The sequence below is a fragment of the Aythya marila genome, assembly GCF_965140915.1.
Source record: "Aythya marila genome assembly, chromosome: 2".
NCBI lineage: Eukaryota > Metazoa > Chordata > Aves > Anseriformes > Anatidae > Aythya > Aythya marila.
In genome coordinates this window covers 1,399,715-1,417,873 of record NC_139043.1, presented here as the reverse complement: position 1 = coordinate 1,417,873, position 18,159 = coordinate 1,399,715, and the positions used below count along the sequence as shown (strand labels likewise).

The 18,159-nt window shown below is 62.4% G+C and overlaps 3 protein-coding genes across 3 annotated transcripts; 2 read left to right on the top strand and 1 right to left on the bottom strand.

Annotated features, from left to right (window-relative positions):
- Positions 1-3,707: 3,707 nt before the first annotated feature.
- Positions 3,708-5,525, top strand: LOC309874443 (cathelicidin-2-like; the record flags this gene model as incomplete). Its single annotated transcript, XM_082752610.1, has 4 exons — positions 3,708-3,881; positions 4,710-4,817; positions 4,893-4,976; positions 5,391-5,525. 4 exons carry the CDS (start codon positions 3,708-3,710, stop codon positions 5,499-5,501), a joined length of 477 nt encoding a protein of 158 aa, XP_082608736.1. The 3' UTR covers positions 5,502-5,525.
- A 763-nt stretch (positions 5,526-6,288) lies between these two features.
- Positions 6,289-8,429, bottom strand: LOC309875090 (cathelicidin-3-like; the record flags this gene model as incomplete). Its single annotated transcript, XM_082754117.1, has 4 exons — positions 6,289-6,415; positions 6,674-6,757; positions 6,877-6,984; positions 8,256-8,429. 4 exons carry the CDS (start codon positions 8,427-8,429, stop codon positions 6,341-6,343), a joined length of 441 nt encoding a protein of 146 aa, XP_082610243.1. The 3' UTR covers positions 6,289-6,340.
- Positions 8,430-10,580: 2,151 nt separating this feature from the next.
- On the top strand, positions 10,581-18,159 carry TBRG4 (transforming growth factor beta regulator 4). Its single transcript, XM_082752084.1, has 11 exons — positions 10,581-10,616; positions 10,712-11,134; positions 12,043-12,360; positions 14,023-14,194; positions 15,076-15,233; positions 15,438-15,548; positions 15,942-16,086; positions 16,412-16,654; positions 16,853-16,964; positions 17,060-17,174; positions 18,015-18,159. The coding sequence occupies exons 2-11, from the start codon at positions 10,754-10,756 to the stop codon at positions 18,114-18,116; spliced, it is 1,857 nt and encodes a 618-aa protein (XP_082608210.1). The 5' UTR covers positions 10,581-10,616; positions 10,712-10,753; the 3' UTR covers positions 18,117-18,159.

Below are 18,159 nucleotides of genomic sequence, written 5' to 3'. Positions count from 1 at the left end.
CAAGAAAAACACCGGCAACCCGATCCCTTCCCGTGCGTGGCGCCGTGCTGGAAGCCTCCCCTCCTCGCTCCTTCTCTCCTCATTCCTCGCTTTCGGATAACCCCAACCCCGATGGAAACCCCACTGCTGGGCGTGCTGCTCCTGGTGCTCCCAGTTCTCCCAGTGCTCCCAGTGCCACCGGCACCCCGCGAGCTGGCCCGAGCCGTGCTGGAGGCGCACGGGCAGGATGCGGGCAGCGGGCTGAAGCTGCTGAAGCTGCAGGGAGTCAGCAGGACGGTAGGGCCGAGCTCGGGAACCCTCCCTCCCCCCCCTTTAATGCTTTTGGGGTTAAGGGGACGCCGTCCCTATTTAACCACCCCGCAGGAGTTCGACTGGGGCACGCACTTCACCATCAACCTCACCGCCCGCGAGACGGCCTGCCCCAAAAACCCCGCGGCGCCCCGAAACGCTGGCTGCAGGGCCCGGCCGGGCCAGGTAGGTGTGGGGTGACCCCAAAAACACCAAGGAGGGAGCGCAAAAGCTCTGCCCTGCCTCGGGACAAGCAGCCCAGCACGGGGTCGGGGAGCTCCTTTGGGGCCGTTTGCTTCCTCCCCATGCCGGAGCCGGGAATTCAATCCCTCAGGGGTTGGCCTCGCTCGGCTTCCCCGCTGCCCCTAAATAGGGTGGGGGCTTTCTGGGCGCCCCCTTCCCTCCGTTTCTCCCCCCTGACCCCTCCAGGTCCAGCACTGCGTGGCCCAAATCTCCGTCTTCGCCTTCCTGCCCGACGTGCCGCTGTCGATGCTGGAGTGCGGCCGGCAGCCGGTGAGACCCCCCCCACGTCCCCTTTTTCCCCAAATATTTCGGGGCTGAGGTCCCCGTGGGGGCAACATCCCCCTTTTAGGGATGAAGCCCACCCTGATTTCTTATCCTTCAGCCCAGCGGCTCGGGGCAGCCCCGCTCCAAAGGTCGGCACAGCCCAGGGACCCCGCGAGCCTTCGGCCTCAGGGCCCCGGCACCATCCTAAATCCCCGGGACCGAATCTTCCCTGCAGGAGAGGGCCCACAGCCCCCGTCCCATGAACCCCGTCCCGCATGGAGCTGAAATAAGGACGTTTCGGGGCCCCTCGTTCACCTCGTTGACAATAAAAAGCATTTTATGATGTTGGACAACTTCCTCGTGGCTCATGCTTGGCCTTTGGCCATGTTTGTTGCCCTTTCGGGGCCGTTCCTCCTCCTCCTCCTCCTGGCTCCGTGCCCGCTGGGTCGCACGAACACCGAACACCCAAAGCCAGAACCCGGAAAAAATAATAAATAAACTTAAAAAAATAGTCCAATCTGCACAGAACCACCCCAAAACCCAGCCCCTGTGCGTGTGGGGCCCTGCCCCTGCGCCACGCGGCCTCCCCTCGGCTCCTCCCGGCCCCACAACCCAAAGACCCCCGGCTGCTCCTCGGGGCTCCTGCCCCACAGACCCTGCATTGACCCCGTTGCCTTCCTTTGGCCTCCATTGCCCTCCTTTGGCCTCCTTCAGCCTCCATTGGCCTCTATGGGCCTCCATGGGCCTCCATAGGCCTCCTTTGGCCCCCATTATCCTCCATTCCCCTCCTTTGGCCTCCTTTGGCCTCTTTTGGCCTCTTATGCCCTCCATTTCCCTCCACTGGACTCCTTTGGCCTCCATCAAGCTCTTTTGGACTCCTTTGCCCTCCATTGGCCTCCTTTAGCCTCCATTGGCCTCACTTGGGCTCTATTACCCTTTTTTGCCCTCCATTGGCCTCCTTTGGCCTCCTTTGGTCTGCTTTGGCCTCCATTGGCCTCCATTCCCATCCATTGGCCTCCATGACCCATTTTTGTCCTCAATTGCCCTCCATCGGCCTCCTTTGGCCTCTTATGGCCTCCATTGCTCTCCTTTGGCCTCCTTTGGCCTCAATTTCCCTCCTTTTACCTCCTTTGCCTTCTTTTGGCCTCCTTTGGCCCCCATTGCCCTCCATTACCCTCCATTGGCCTCCTATGCCCTCCTTTGGCCTCCACTGGCCTCCTTTAGCCTCCATTGGCCTCAATTGGGCTCCATTACCCTTTTTTGCCCTCCATTGGCCTCCATTGCCCTCTTTTTGCCTTCCTTTGCCCCCCTTTGCCCTCCATCTCCCTCCTCTGACTCCCTCCACCCCCCTTTGCCCTCCTTCCCCCTCTCCTCCCCACCCCGGCTGCCTACAGGGGCCGTGGCCCCGTGGTTGCCCCGCGGCAGAGCCGTGGCAGATTTACGGCCTCCCGGCACTTCCCAGCCTCGACGCCCACCTTCGGGGCCGGCGCCCAGCGCGTTTTGGGGCCGCCCTTGCGCCGCCGCTCCCCTGCGCCTGTTTGCTCAGGGCCGGCGGCCTCCCCCCTGTGGAAAACCCCGGCCGTGCCCCAAAAAAAAACAGCACGGGGGGCTCATAAAAGGGGGCCCAGCTCCCAAAACCCGGCACGAGGAGGAGGCTGAGGGCAGGATGAGGCCGTGCTGGCTGCTCCTCCTGCTGCTCCTGGCGCCCGCCGCGGCCGTCTCGCCGCAGCCGGACACGTCCCCGGTGCCGGAGCTGGAGGGAACCCCGACGGCCGAGGTTCCCGGCTCCGTACCCATAGGATCGGAGGGATCGGTGGCCCCGGGGCAAGATGGATCCCTGCCACCCTCCCGGCCGTGGCGCTGGCCCTCGGGCTCCCTTCAGGCCGTGCTGGAGGCCCTGCGGCTGCTCCACCGCGGCTCCAAGGCTCCCTGCGCCCTGCGGCTGCGGGTGACGGGACCCCAACCCGGCTGGGTGAGTGCCAAACGGGGGCCGGGGGTGACCCCACAGAGGGTCCCGTCCCCGTTTTGAGGGTCTCGTTTCCCCCACAGCCCCAGCAGGAGCTGACTTTCCTCGTGCAGGACGCCTGGTGCCAGCCCGCGGGGACGCCGCCGGCCGCCTGCCCGAGCTGCCACACGAGGGTGAGGACACGAGGGGACACCGGGGGGACATTATGGGGGGCATGTGAGGCCCCCAGGGGTGACCCCGCTGCTTCTCCCCACAGCCCGGTCTCAACTGGGGGGCCTGGATCCGGGAGCGCTGGGCCAGCCTCAGGCAGCGCCTACGGGACCGCAGCCGCCCCTGGACCCGGGGCCGGCGGAGCCACAACGACCCCAGAGGGTCCTGAGGAGCCCCCAATGGAGAACCGGTGTCCTGGGGGCTTCACGGACCCCCGACCCTATTAACATCCCAATTAATGTCCCAATTAACGTCCCAATAAACGTCCCTTGCACCCGCTGTGTCCGTGTCCGTCCCTTGCACCCCTTCGTGTCCCTGCTGCACCCCACAGGCACCCCCCGAGCACTGCTGTCCCCATGGGGATGTCCCCAGGCTGTCCCCAACGGGTCCCCTCCCCATATTCCTGCCCCTATAGGGCCGCCGTCCCCATGTCCCCAGGGTGTCCCCAGGGTGTCCCCAGGGTGTCCCCAAGGTGTCCCCAGGGTGTCCCCGGGGTGTCCCCTCCCCAGGGAGCAGCGCAGAGGGCACGGAGCAGGGCAGGGCACGGCCACGTCCCCACCACCCCCCCGCCCCCCGTCACCCCTCGCCCCTCGCCCCGCCGCTTCCCCCTCCCCAAAATGCCAACGGCCGCCTTGTGGCTGCCCCCGTCGGGCCCCGAAATTTCCGCCGAGGCCGCGTTGCACAAGGCCGGGGCCGCTAAAAGGCGGCGGGGGCTGCGGGGCGGCACGGGGCGAGGATGGCGAGCTGCTGGGTGCTGCTGCTGCTGGGCCTGGGGGGGGCCTGCGCCCTGCCCGCCCCGGCCCCCCTCGCCTACAGCCAGGCGCTGGCCCAGGCCGTGGACTCCTTCAACCAGCGCCCCGAGGTGCAGAACGCCTTCAGGCTGCTCAGCGCCGACCCCGAGCCCGCCCCGGTGAGCACGCGGCGAGGGGACACGCTGGGGACAGCGAGGGGACAGCCTGGGGACATCTTGGGGGCACCCTGGGGACACTGGGGGGACGTCCTGGGGACACCCTTGGAGATATTTTTGGGATATCGTGGGGACAAGCTGGGTGTATCAAGGGGGATGATGAGGGGACATCTTGGGGACACCCTTAGGACACACTGGGGACACCCTGGGGACACCTTGGGGACACCTTGGGGACACTGAGGAGACATTGGGGTGATGTCCTGGGGACACCCTTGGGGATATTTTGGGGCTATCATGGGGACAACCTGGGTATATCAAGGGGGATGATGAGGGGACATCTTGGGGACACTTTGGGATACCTTGGGGATATCTTGGAGACACCCTGGGGACACCCTGGGGACATTGGGGTGAGGTCCTGGGGAGATCCTTGGGGATATTTTTGGGATATCATGGGGACAACCTGGGTATATCAAGAGGGATGATGCAGGGACCCCTTGGAGACACTTTGGGATACCTTGGGGACACCCTGGGGATACCTTGGGGACATGTTGGGGACATCCTGGGGACATCTTCAGGACATCGAGGGGACGTTGGGGTGACATTCTGGGGACACCCTTGGGGATATTTTGGGATCTCATGGGGACAACCTGGGTATATCAAGAGGGATGATGCGGGCACCCCTTGGGGCCACTTTGGGATCCCTTGGGGACCCCTTGTGCCCATCGAAGGGACTTCTTGGGGACACCTTGGGGACATGGAGGGGACCCCTGGCGATGGGTTTGGGGGGGGGTTTTCACCCCGGGGGGGCCCCGCCGTGACCGTTCCCCGCAGGGCATCGACCTGAGCACGCTGCGGGCGCTCAACTTCACCCTGATGGAGACCGACTGCGCCCCGGGCTCGCGGGTCCCCACCGACGACTGCGACTTCAAGGAGAACGGGGTAAGGTTTTGGGGGTCCTGGGGGGGGGACACAACCCTTTTGGGACACGTGGGGTGACCCCGTGCGTGTCCCCAGGCCATCAAGGAGTGCTCGGGGCCGGTGACGTTCCAGCAGGGCACCCCTGACATCGACCTGCGCTGCTCCGACGCCTCCTCCGACGTGAGTTTGGGGGCACCCATGGGTGGGGACGGGGTGGGGGCTGAGCTTTTGCTCCTTCCCCGTGTCCCGCGGTGTCCCCGTCCCCAAAATCTCCGGGGATGAGCTGCCACGAACCCACAGCACCATCCTAGGGGCAGCAGGGGGAGGGACGGGAGGGTCCTGGGCGCGTGCGGGGCTCAGATTTGGGGTCCCAGATGTGGGGTCCCACATTTGGGCTCCCACATTTGGGGTCCCACATTTGGGGTCCCATTTGGGATCCCAGATTTGGGGTCCCACATTTGGGGTCCCAGATTTGGGATCCCAGATTTGGGGTCCCAGATTTAAGGTCCCAGATTTGGGGTCCCCGATTTGGGGTCCCACATTTGGGCTCCCACATTTGGGGTCCTGCTGACACTCCACCTTTCCCCCCCGCAGCCGGTGCTCGTCCAGCGGGGCCGATTCGGCCGCTTCCTGGGCAAGGTCCGACGTTTTCGGCCCCGGGTCCACATCCGCGTGCAAGCCCACGCCTCCGTCAGCTTCGGCTGAGCAAATAAACGGGGCCGAGCGCGACCCCACAGCCTGACCCCGGCTCTCTCCTTGCCTCCTGTCCCCGCAGACGTCCCCGAGTCCCCAGGGGGAAACAGGCACGGGGTGGGGGGGGTCCCCGGGGCATTTCCCAGCTGGGTTTTTCGCCCCCGTCCCCTGCAAAGCGTCCTATGAGGACCCCATCCCCGACCCCATAACGGGCATTGCGGAGCCCCCCCGACCCCACAAGTGGTTCCCATCCCATCCTTGTGCTGTTTTGTCCCCAAATCGCAGGGGTTGTGTCCCCACAGAGCCCCCTCCCAGCCCAGGATGTCCCCAAATACCCCCGGGGGGGGGATCAGCACGGGGCCACCGGGGCCATCAGCGGGGTTTGGGATGGGGTTGTGGGGATACACGGGGACCCCGTGCCCTAAGAGATGAAGCTGTGGTGCCGTCCCCATGTCCCCCATGTCCTCCGTGTCCCCTGAAATGTCCCCACAGCCTCACGTGGCCGCCCCCATGCCCCATCCATCCCGTGGCTGTCCCCAATTCCTATGGGACGTGGCTGTCCCCACCCCATACCGGGCCACGTGCCCCATATCCACAAGTCCCCATGCTCAAAACGTGCCCTTGGGTGCACTGGGGGGGGGGGGGAGACATCATTTTGGGGCCCCCACCGGTCAGACCCCGCTCCCCCCACACCGCTGCCCCCCAAAACCACCCCAATCCCCGTCACCCCGTGCCCCCCGCACCCCAAAGGCACACAGAGGGGACACGGCACGGCCGGGAAGCAGCTTTATTTGGGGTGGGGGGACACCAAAAGGGGGGGGACAATGGCATCAGGGGGCTGCGGGGGGGCCTCATTTCCTCTTCCAGGCCCTATAGAGCTTGATGGCCAGCGGCACCAGCTGCCAGAAGCGCTTGACCTGGCGGGACTGCGGGGACAAAGCGGTGTCACCGAGGGGGGGGAACACACCCCGAGGGTCCCCACGCGCCCCCCTCCCTCCGAGGAAGGTCCCCCCCGGAGAGCCACCGGCACAAGGGGGGTCCCCAACGTCCTTGGGGCCACCCCACAGCCTGTGCGTGTCCCCCTCCTGCTCTCCACCAGCACTGGGGGGGGTCCGAGCGTCCCGAGCATCCTTGGGGACACCCCGTAATGTCCCCAACCCCCCCGTGGTGTCCCCCCCACTCACGTCCATCGTGGAGTCCACGCAGGTGACATCGAGTGCGGGGCGGCCGCTCTGCAGCACCACGGGGCCGGAGCAATCCTTGATCAGCTGCGGGCATGGGGTGGGGGATGATAACGGGGTCTCGCAGCCCCCCCCCATGGGGTTGTCACCTCTGTCCCCGTCCCCAAAGACCCCAAGGGACCCCCCCGAACCCTCGAGGCGCTCACCCCGTCCTCCTTGAAGTCGCAGGAGTCGGGGCGGGCGCCGGTGCGCGCGGGGCAGCGCGTCTCCATGATGGTGAAGTTGAGGCTCCGCAGGGAGCTGAGCTGGACATCCTGCGGGGACACGGGGGGGACACGGTGACAGCCACCCCCCAGTCGCTCCAAGGTGTCCCGTTGGTGTCCCCAAAATGTCCCCCCAGTGTCCCCTTCACATCCCTAAGATGTGCCCCCAGTCGCTCCAAGGTATCCCATTGGTGTCCCCAGTGTGTCCCCAAAATGTCCCCTCAATGCCCCCCCAGTGTCCCCTCAATGTCCCCTTGGTATCCCCCCAGTGTTCCCCCAGTTGCTCCAAGGAGTCCCATTGGTGTCCCCAAAATGTCCCCCCAATGCCTCCCCAGTGTCCCCCCAGTTTACCCAAAGTGTCCCATTGGTGTCCCCAGGGTGTCCCCAAAATGTCCCCAAAATGTCCCCTCAATGCCCCCCCAGTGTCCCCTCAATGTCCCCTTGATATCTCCCCAGTGTCCCCCCAGTTTCCCCAAGGTGTCCCATTGGTGTCCCCAGAGTGTCCCCAAAATGTCCCCCCAGTTTCCCCCCAGTTGCTCCAAGGAGTCCCATTGATGTCCCCAAAATGTCCCCAAAATGTCCCCTCAATGCTCCCCCAGTGTCACCTTCACATCCCCTTGGTATCCCCCCAGTGTCCCCCCAGTTTCTCCAAGTTGTCCCATTGATGTCCCCAAAATGCCCCCCAGTACCCCCCCAATACCCCCAGTGTCCCCTCAGTGTCCCCAAGGTGTCCCCCAAGACTCCAGGCTGTCCCACCGATACCCCCAGGGTGTCCTCAGAGCATCCCCTGCCCCGTCCCCCCGGTGCACCCTCTGTGTCCCCAAGGTGTCCCCAAGAAGTCCCATTGATGGCCACAAGGTGTCCCCAAGACATCCCTTAATGTCCCTTTCGTGTCCCCAGGGTGTCCCCAAGGTGTCCCCAGGGTGTCCCCTTGGTGTCCCCAGGGTGTCCCCAAGGTATCCCAAAGTGTCCCCAAGGGGTCCCCTCCTTATCCCTCTTGATATACCCAGGTTGTCCCCATGATAGCCCCAAAATAGCCCCAAGGGTGTTCCCAGGACGTCATTCCAATGTCCCCTCGATGTCCCCAGGGTGTCCCCAGGGTGTCCCCTTGGTGTCCCCAGGGTGTCCCCAAAGGATCCCAAAGTGTCCCCAAGGGGTCCCCTCCTCATCCCTCTTGATATACCCAGGTTGTCCCCATGATAGCCCCAAAATAGCCCCAAGGGTGTCCCCAGGACGTCCCCCCAGTGTCCCCAGGCTGTCCCCAGGCTGTCCCCAGGCTGTCCCCTCGCTGTCCCCTGGCCGTCCCCTCGCGGCGTGCTCACCGGGGCGGGCTCGGGGTCGGCGCTGAGCAGCCTGAAGGCGTTCTGCACCTCGGGGCGCTGGTTGAAGGAGTCCACGGCCTGGGCCAGCGCCTGGCTGTAGGCGAGGGGGGCCGGGGCGGGCAGGGCGCAGGCCCCCCCCAGGCCCAGCAGCAGCAGCACCCAGCAGCTCGCCATCCTCGCCCCGTGCCGCCCCGCAGCCCCCGCCGCCTTTTAGCGGCCCCGGCCTTGTGCAACGCGGCCTCGGCGGAAATTTCGGGGCCCGACGGGGGCAGCCACAAGGCGGCCGTTGGCATTTTGGGGAGGGGGAAGCGGCAGGGCGAGGGGTGACGGGGGGCGGGGGGGTGGTGGGGACGTGGCCGTGCCCTGCCCTGCTCCGTGCCCTCTGCGCTGCTCCCTGGGGAGGGGACACCCTGGGGACACCCTGGGGACACCCCGGGGACACCATGGGGACGGCGGCCCTATAGGGGCAGGAATATGGGGAGGGGACCCGTTGGGGACAGCCTGGGGACATCCCCGTGGGGACAGCAGCGCTCGGGGGGTGCCTGTGGGGTGCAGCAGGGACACGAAGGGGTGCAAGGGACGGACATGGACACAGCGGGTGCAAGGGACGTTTATTGGGACGTTAATAGGGACGTTAATAGGTACATTAATAGGGACGTTAATAGGGACATTAATAGGGACTTAAATAGTGACGTTAATTAATTGGAATGTTAATAGGGACTTGGGGCGGTGACACTTGCACAGCACCGGCTCCTGCCGGGGCTCCTCAACCTGAGGTGGCATCAGCCCCAGGGTGGCACCGGGACCCCACTGTGGCCTCATTCCCCCACTCAGCCTCCTCCTCGTGCCCAGTTTTGGGAGCTGGGCCCCTTTTTATGAGCCCCCCGTGCTGGTTTTTTTGGGGCACGGCCGGGGTTTTCCGCAGGGGGGAGGCCGCCGGCCCTGAGCAAACAGGCGCAGGGGAGCGGCGGCGCAAGGGCGGCCCCAAAACGCGCTCGGCGCCGGCCCCGAAGGTGGGCGTCGAGGCTGGGAAGTGCCGGGAGGCCGTAAATCTGCCACGGCTCTGCCGCGGGGCAACCGCGGGGCCACGGCCCCTGTAGGCTGCCGGGGTGGGGAGGAGAGGGGGAAGGAGGGCAAAGGGGGGTGGAGGGAGTCAGAGGAGGGAGATGGAGGGCAAAGGGGGGCAAAGGAAGGCAAAAAGAGGGCAATGGAGGCCAATGGAGGGCAAAAAAGGGTAATGGAGCCCAAATGAGGCCAATGGAGGCTAAAGGAGGCCAGTGGAGGCCAAAGGAGGGCAAAGGAGGCCAATGGAGGGTAATGGAGGGAAATGGAGGCCAATGGAGGGGAATAGAGGCCAATGGAGTGCAAAGGAGGGCAAAGGAGCATGCTAGAGGCCAAAGGAGGGCAATTGAGGAAAAAAAGGGGTAATGGAGGCCAGTGGAGGGGAATGGAGGCCAACGGAGGCCAAAGGAGACCAAAGGAGGCCAATGGAGGGGAATGGAGGGGAATGGGGGCCAATGGAGGGCAAAAAAAAGGGTAATAGAGGGCAATGGAGGGGAATGGAGAGCATTGGAGGCCAAAGAAGGCCAAAGGAGGGGAATGGAGGCCAATGGAGGCCAAAGCAGACCAAAGGAGGCCAAAGGAGGCCAATGGAGGGCAAAAAAAGGGCAATGGAGCCCAATTGAGGGCAATGGAGGCTAAAGGAGGGGAATGGAGGCCAAAGGAAGGCAACGGGGTCAATGCAGGGTCTGTGGGGCAGAAGGCCCCAGGAGCAGCCGGGGGTCTTTGGGCTGTGGGGCCGGGAGGAGCCGAGAGGAGGCCGCATGGGGACAGCGCCAGGGGCAGACTGGGGGTTGGGCACCGGGATTTTGGGGTGGTTCTGTGCAGATTGGACTTTTTTTTTTTTTTTTTTTTTTTTTTTTCCGGGTTCTGGCTTTGGGTGTTCGGTGTTCGTGTGACCCGGCGGGCACGGAGCCAGGAGGAGGAGGAGGAGGAACGGCCCCGAAAGGGCAACAAACATGGCCAAAGGCCAAGCATGAGCCACGAGGAAGTTGTCCAACATCATAAAATGCTTTTTTATTGCCGAATTGGTAAAAAAGGGCCGGATTTCCCCCAACAGAGTCCCCCGCCCCCCCCTCCCTCCCTCCCTGACCCAGCACAAGGGCAGGGGCCGAGCCCTGCGCACAAAATGGCGGCCCCCAGCTGCCGTACACCGGAAGCCGCTTTCCTCTCTCCCACTACCCCCAACCAATCAGCGCGCGGCGCGCCGCGCGGCGAACCAATAAGAATCAGCGTCGCTGCCGTGACGTCATCAGTGCGCGCCTGGCCACGGGGCGTGCTGTACGGCGGGGCCGGGGCGCGGTAGGGCACGGAAGGGCCTGGAGAAGAAAGGGGGGGGGGGGCGCGTTTTGGGGCCCGTTTTTTAAAATTAATTAATTTGTATTTTTTTTTCGCAGCCTCCCCGCGATGCAGCGCTGAGCCCCGGCTTCCCCCCCAGCATGGCGGCCCGGCTGGTGGGGCGCTGCTGCTGGCGCCACCTCGCCGCCATCTCCCTGGGGCCCGGCGCTGCCTCAGGCCTCCGCCAGCCCCCCCGGGCCTCCTCGCTTCACGCCCCGGGAGCCGCCGCCGAGGGCTCGGCCGTCAAGGAAAAGGCTGAGGAGAGCCGAGGGGCCGGGCCCAGGGCGCTGAGGGAGCTGCTGGAGGCGGCCCAGGGGCCCCGGGAGCTGCTGGAGCTGAGCGAGGAGCCGGGGCTGAGCAGCAACCAGGCCTCGCTGGTTATCAGCCGCCTGTCCCGCCTGGCCGCCCAGCAGCAGCTGGAGGCGCAGGGTTTGCTGCAGGACCCTCGCTTCAAGCAGCTCCTCGGCGTGATGGACTCGCAGGTGGGTGCCCGGACACATAGCACAGCCCCCAAGGTGCCTCCTCCCTCCTCCTTCCCCTTTTCTGGCGGGCTTTTCTCCTTCCCCACTCATTTTTAGTTGTTTCTGCGAGCCGAAGCTGCCACCTGCTCAAGGGGTTGCTGGCTGAGGCGTTTCGGAGCCCAACAGCACCGGGTTCGGCTCAAAAGAGGGTCCCCACATCAGCAGGACGTGTCCTTAAAGACAGGGATCCCTCAGAGCTGGCAGGGCCGAGCTGTGCAAGGAGAGCGAGGAGCTGGCAGTGCGGCCTCGCTGCCCAGAGGGGTGGCTGTGAAGGCAATTAGCTGGGAGTTAACGAAGGAAAATCTCTCTGTACACGGCTATCTTTCTCCAAAAAGCTGCTGCCGCAGCCTGCAGTCGTGGCTAACGCAGTGTGGGATGTAAGAAGGGGATCTGCAGGTGCTCAGGTGCTCAGATGCAGACTAAAATGACATAAAATAAACTAAAATTAGAGATTCACGGAGTTGTAGGGGTTGGAAGGGACCCCAAGAGATCAGCAGGTCCAACCCCGTGCTGAAACAGGCAGAGCAGGCAGTCATTAACCACGTTGCAACACCTCGAGCAGCCAAAGATCCCAAACCTTAGGGCTTGAGGCGCAGCAGGGCGCAGGGAAAAGGCTCTGAGGTGCCCGGGGGCCAGCAGCCTGCCCCTCAGCTGCGTCCTCCTTCATCTTTTCAGCCCCAAAAACTTGAAGAGCACCGTTTTAGGACTTTAGATAAAGGGTTGGAGGGGAAGTTGGAGGTTTTATTTGCTCAGAGCCGCCTGGTGCAAGCGCCCTGAGCACCAGCTCTCTCCATAACCACAGGGCGATGCCATCTTTTTGCCCCATCTCTCTCTGATCGATGATTTTTATGGTCTTTTTGTCTCCCCAGATCTCCCAGGTGTGGAACAACACCCTGGTGAACGTGCTGAAGAGCCTCTACTCGCTGGGGCTGCAGAGCAGCAGCCGGGAGATGCAGTCGGTGGAGCACGAGGTGCTGTGGAGGCTGCGCCGCCTCACCTTCCGCCAGCTCGCCTCCCTGGCCGAATTCCTGGCCTCCAGGCCCCAGAAGGACAACAAACTGCTGGCCGAGGTGGTCAGGAAGCTGGAGCTGCGCTGGACGGAGCTGGAGGGCACCCGCAGCGTGGTGACGCTGATGGCCAAGGTCGGCCACGTCTCCCCGGCCCTGATGGATCGCCTGGAGGACAAGGTGGGGCTCCGGGAGCTCTCAGTTTGCTCCTTTCCCTTCAAATCATCAATTTTTGGGGGAAAAAAACAGCCTCAGGACATCCCCTGAGGGCAGCTGCTCAGCCTGCCAAGCAGGGGGGTGTTAATCCCACGCACAGCTCTGTAATAACGCTCTGCTGCGTGCCCACGGGCAGCTCTCGGAGCAGCTCAGGTGCTCAGGAGAAGCGTTTCCCCCCCCAGCAGCCACGCAGGAGGGGAGTTTGCAGGTGGGAGCTGCCTGAATGCGCTGCTCTGAGCCGCCTGAAGGCTGATGTGCTGCTCTGTGAGGCCGGAATCCCCTCGTTTTGTGCCGGAATCCCCTCGTTTTGTGCCGGAATCCCCTCGTTTTGTGCCGGAATCCCCTCGTTTTGTGCCGGAATCCCCTCGTTTTGTGCCGGAATCCCCTCATTTTGTGCCGGAATCCCCTCATTTTGTGCCGGAATCCCTTATTTTGTGCCAGAATCCCCTCATTTTGTGCTAGAACCCCCTCATTTTGTGCCGGAATCCACTTATTTTGTGCCAGAATCCCTTATTTTGTGTTAGAACCACCTCATTTTGTGCCAGAACCTCCTTATTTTGTGCTAGAATCCCTCATTTTGTGTTAGAACCACCTCATTTTGTGCCGGAATCCCTCATTTTGTGCCAGAACCACCTTATTTTGTGCCAGAACCACCTTATTTTGTGCCAGAACCACCTTATTTTGTGCCAGAACCACCTTATTTTGTGCTAGAATCCCTCATTTTGTGTTAGAACCACCTCATTTTGTGCCAGAATCCCTTATTTTGTGCCAGAATCCCCTCATTTTGTGCCAGAACCCCCTCATTTTGTGCCGGAATCCCTCATTTTGTGCCAGAATCCACGTATTTTGTGCCAGAATCCCTCATTTTGTGCCAGAACCCCCTCATTTTGTGCCAGAACCCCCTCATTTTGTGCCAGAACCCCCTCATTTTGTGCCAGAACCCCCTCATTTTGTGCCAGAACCCCCTCATTTTGTGCCGGAATCCCTCATTTTGTGCCAGAATCCACTTATTTTGTGCCAGAATCCCTTATTTTGTGCTAGAACCACCTTATTTTGTGCCGGAACCCCCTCATTTTGTGCCGGAACCCCCTCATTTTGTGCCGGAACCCCCTCATTTTGTGCCGGAATCCCTCATTTTGTGCTAGAACCCCCTCATTTTGTGCCAGAATCCCTTATTTTGTGCCGGAACCCCCTCATTTTGTGCCAGAACCCCCTCATTTTGTGCCAGAACCCCCTCATTTTGTGCCAGAACCCCCTCATTTTGTGCCGGAATCCCTCATTTTGTGCCAGAATCCACTTATTTTGTGCCAGAATCCCTTATTTTGTGCTAGAACCACCTTATTTTGTGCCGGAACCCCCTCATTTTGTGCCGGAACCCCCTCATTTTGTGCCGGAACCCCCTCATTTTGTGCCGGAATCCCTCATTTTGTGCTAGAACCCCCTCATTTTGTGCCAGAATCCCTTATTTTGTGCCGGAACCCCCTCATTTTGTGCCAGAACCCCCTCATTTTGTGCCAGAACCACCTCAACCACCGCCACCTGGGGCAGCGCCACCTCACACCCCTCATCCACAGCTCCCTGCCTGCCTCCCCCTGACATCTCAGCCTTTTTTTTTTTTTTTTTCAGGCCCTGGAGCTGGCGGAGCAGTTCGGCCCCGAAGATATCCGCAAGATCACCCTGGCCCTGGCGTACCAGAACCGCCGCTGCGTGCCCCTGCTGCGCGCCCTCTCCTACCACCTCCTGCAGAAACACACCGAGCTCGGCCTCGCCACCCTCACGGACCTGATTTTTGCTTATGGTGAGCCCCTGGGTCGCTCTGGGACCCGTTGAGGCCAGCTCAGCTCCTGTGGGGTGCTCGATTTGCACTCTGAGATCCTCGGGGTGAGCTGGGACAGAGCAGGGAGGCTGGCAGCGGGGTGCCAGCCAGCACAGCCACCTCGTTTCCAGCCCCACACGCTGACAGCACGACATTTCCCTGCCCCTCAGCTCTTCCTCGTGCTCCCAGCACTTTTTTTTTCGCTGAGGGAGACCTCCTGTGGCAGCTCAGGGCGTGCACGCTCGGCTCCGTGCTGCTGCCTCACCCCAGAGCCCGTTTGGGCACGGCCTGGGTGTGTGTGGTCAGAATTACAGCTTGGTTTTCCTTCCAGCCTGCAGGAAGGAAGGGAAATGGGGGTGAGGAGAGCGCTCTGGGGGCGAGGAGAATGTTCCAGAAGGGCATTTAGGGCAGCGGGCAGCCCAGCAGTTAGCTGAGATCAGCCCCCCAGTACCCCAGCTCCGTTTCACAGCAGGTTAATTAATAATTTGTGCAACCACCCCTTGGTTTCTGTGCTTCTCCAGCCCCTCTTCGTGCAGTGCTGCGTGCTCCTGAAGGCAAATTGGGGCGAGGCAGCCGGGGGAGAGCTGCTCCTCGCTTCCCCGTGCAGCTTTTGGCAGCGGGAACAGATCTTCCACCAACCCCAGCAGCACGATAGCCTGTGTGGGTTGGGTTTATCCTAAAAAATTAAGGATTATCCCATAAGAAACAACCTTAGAGGGGGCTCACGCCCCTCCTGGATGCCCCCAAGCCCCCTTCCTGGCCCTAAAATCAGCCTGGTGGCACCCCGCCAGCTCCCGTGCCAGCTGGGTGTCAGCGGCTGCCGCTTTTCTTTTTTTTTTCTTTCTTCTTTTGCCCCTTTAAAGGAAAACTGAATTTCCACCAGCCCCAGGTCTTCCAGAAGCTGGCCACCGACCTGCAGCCCCACGTGGCCACCATGGCGCCGGGCGAGGTGACGCGCTGCATCAGGTCCTTCGCCCTCCTCAAGTGGCTCAGCCTCCCCCTCTTCGAGGCCATCGCGCAGGTGAGGAGGCGCAAGAAAACACCCCAGAGCTCAGCTTTCCCCTAAAAAAAATTAAAAAAAACCCTAAATGAGTCCAGAGGGATCCTGTGCCTGCGTTTTCCTGCCCTGCCGTGGGGCTGGGTGTATCCCTGGTTGGTTTTTTGAGTCTTTTTCCTGTCCCTGCTCCCTCCACCTCTGTTTTTTTTTGCCTCCCGTGTCCCTCAGTACGCCCTGGACAACGCCAAGCAGCTCTCGGCCGCCCACCTGTGCAGCATCATCCTCTCCTTCGCCCGCCTCAACTTCCAGCCCAGCGGCAGCGAGGATTTCTTTAACATGGTACAAGCTTCCTCCTTCCTTTTTCTGACGCATCCCGAGCCAAAAATGGGTCTGGGAAGGCTCCAGAACCCCTGTGGGGATGGGAATTGGGCCCCCACAGCTCAGGACAGGCTGAAAACCCCCTCCTGAGCTGCTCTAACGGGACCAGAAAGCCCACCCAAGGAGGAACAGCCCCCAAAAATCCCAATCCTGAGGGTTAGAGAAGCCCTCCAAGCTCATTTAGTCCAACCACCCTTCTAATTAACTTAATTTTTGAGGCATTGCAGGGAAAAAAAAAAAACACCAGGCTGCCGCGGAGCGGTCCCAAAGCTTTGAGCAGCAAACAGAGGGGGTTGGGGCGCCGTGGGAGCCTCGGGGTGCTTTTTTTTCTGTGTTTTTTTTTGTGTTTTTTAGGTCCACGAGGAGCTTCGGGACCAGCTGGCCGGGCTGGAGCCCCAGCTGCTGACCGACCTGGTGTGGTCGCTGTGCGTGCTGCAGCAAGCCCGGCCCCACTACCTGCAGCGAGCCCTGGCGCCCGATTTCTGCGCCCGCATCCAAGGTGAAGACCCCCCCCCCCCCCAGGGCGCCGTCCCTACAAATTTAGACCTCGGGAAGCCAAAATCTGGCGGTTTTCACCCCAATTTTGCCCCCCAGGGAGGCGCAGCCCCGTCAAATTCGGTCCCTGCCTCCTCCTCCGTGGCGGGGACCGGCCAGCCGGCTGCCACAGCGAGCTCTGTCGCCCATGGGCCCCTCGTCCCCCTCTTCCCGTGGGACTTTGGGGACAAAACCGTGCCACAGACACCCCCGCCGTGCCTGTGCCCCTGGGGCTGCTCGTTTTGGGGCTCTTCACCCTAATTTCTGCTTTTTTTTCCCCTCCCCGCCAGCCGATCCGTCCCCCAAAGCCCAAAACCTGCGGGTGAAGCTGCTGCACATCAACGCCGCGGCCAGGTTGGAGAACCCCGAGTACGGGGGCCCGTTCCTGACCCCAAATATTTGGGGAACTGCGGGGTCGGCGGGGGAAGGAGCCAGCCAGCTGCAGGGCAGCCTGCGGGAAGCCCTGACGGGGGTGCTGGGCAGCCAGGACAGGGCACGTTTCGACGCCCCCACCATCTACGGCTGGCACATCGGTGAGCTCGCCCCTCTCCTCGCACCACCAGGAGGGAGAGGGTTCGATTTTGGGGCTTAATCCCCACGTTTTAGGGTCATCCCTTCCCGTGCAGCCTCTCGGCGCCGCCTCCTGAGGCTGCGTGGGTGGGAAGGGAGCTGTAGGGCGGCATCCTGGTGTCCCTAAAAGCCTCCCTTTTGTGTTTTTTTGCTCCCTGCAGACGCTGAGGTGGTGGTGAACGCCGAGAACAAACCCCTCCCCGTAAAGGATTTCGCCGCCCCCCACCTCCTCCACGCCGAAGGGACGAAGCCGCTGCCTCCGGGAGCCAGGAGGTTGGGGCTGGGAGCCCAAAAACCAGCTCGGGGCCGAGCTCCCTCCTTCCCCCTGCCCTCTTGACATCCCCTTTTCCCCTTTTTCCCCTTTGTAGGGTCGCCTTCCTCAGGTGGGAGTTCCCAAATTTCAGCAATAGGGGCAAGGAGCTGCTGGGCCGCTACGCCATGGCCCGGCGCCACGTGCAGGCGGCCGGCTTCGTGGTGGTGGACGTGAGTAGCCACAAATTTTGCTTTTCACCTCTTTTTAGGTGAAATCTTCCTCCCTCTGCCCCCTTTTCCTCGTTTTTTTTGGGGTCGGAGGAGCGGGACGGCACCCAGGGGGTGACCCTACTGTGTTTAGGGTCACCCTCGAGCCGTCCCTAACCCCGATCCCCAAAAGGGGGAGAGGTTTTGGGAGCTTTTTGCCCCTCTTCCCCCTACTCCTGGGGGCTGGGTGCAGCGGGGCAGAGCCCCCCTAGAAGCCCCCCAGCGATCCTACAGCGGGATTAGCCGCCAGGAGGGGGGGGCTCAGTAATCGGGGAGGACAGCAGGCAGGGGCTTAGCGCCCTGATCCCTGCCCCGGGGCATTAATGAGCCTCCTGGGGGGGTAATTATAGCCTGGGGGGGGGAATTATAGACCGGGGGGGGGGGAATTATGGCCCTGGGGGGGGAATTATGGCCCTGCTGGCAGCGGGGGCAGCGAGACACATGGCCCTGGGGGGCTCTCACCCTATAAAAAGCCTGAATTCGGCCACGTTCTGCCCAAAAAACTGCAGTTTGAGGTGCTGTGCCCCCCCCCAAATCGTGGCTGGAGATTTTTTGGGGGGAAATCAGGAGGAAACGGTCACTTTGGGAGCCCGCAGCCTTGTCAAATTCGGTGCCCGCCTCCACCCCGTGGCGGGGACCGGCCCAGGGGCTGCCACAGCAACGGGGCCGTGCTTCATGGGCCCCCTGCCCCTGCTTGTGGGGCTGCGGGGACAAAACCAAGCCACGCACAGCACCCCCCCAACCCCAAATAACCCCATATTACGACCCCAAACCCTCACCCTTTTATTTTTTCCCCCTTTCCAGGTCCCCCACTACGAGTTCCTGGAGCTGAAGCTGGAGCGGCAGCGGGCGGCCTACCTCAGGGACAAGCTCAACAAGGCCCTGGCCAAGGATTTGGCGAGCTAGCGTGGCCCCAAAACCCCCCCCAAATAAATAAACTTCCCCTAAT

What these genes read in the sequence shown, in the direction of transcription:
- TBRG4 (XM_082752084.1), top strand. Translation starts at nt 10,754, where the DNA reads ATGGCGGCCCGGCTGGTGGGGCGCTGCTGCTGGCGCCACCTCGCCGCC. An exon ending in TCTTCGAGGCCATCGCGCAG is followed by an intron (nt 15,234 to 15,437) that starts GTGAGGAGGCGC and finishes CGTGTCCCTCAG; the next exon opens with TACGCCCTGGACAACGCCAA. An exon ending in TTTCTGCGCCCGCATCCAAG is followed by an intron (nt 16,087 to 16,411) that starts GTGAAGACCCCC and finishes CCTCCCCGCCAG; the next exon opens with CCGATCCGTCCCCCAAAGCC.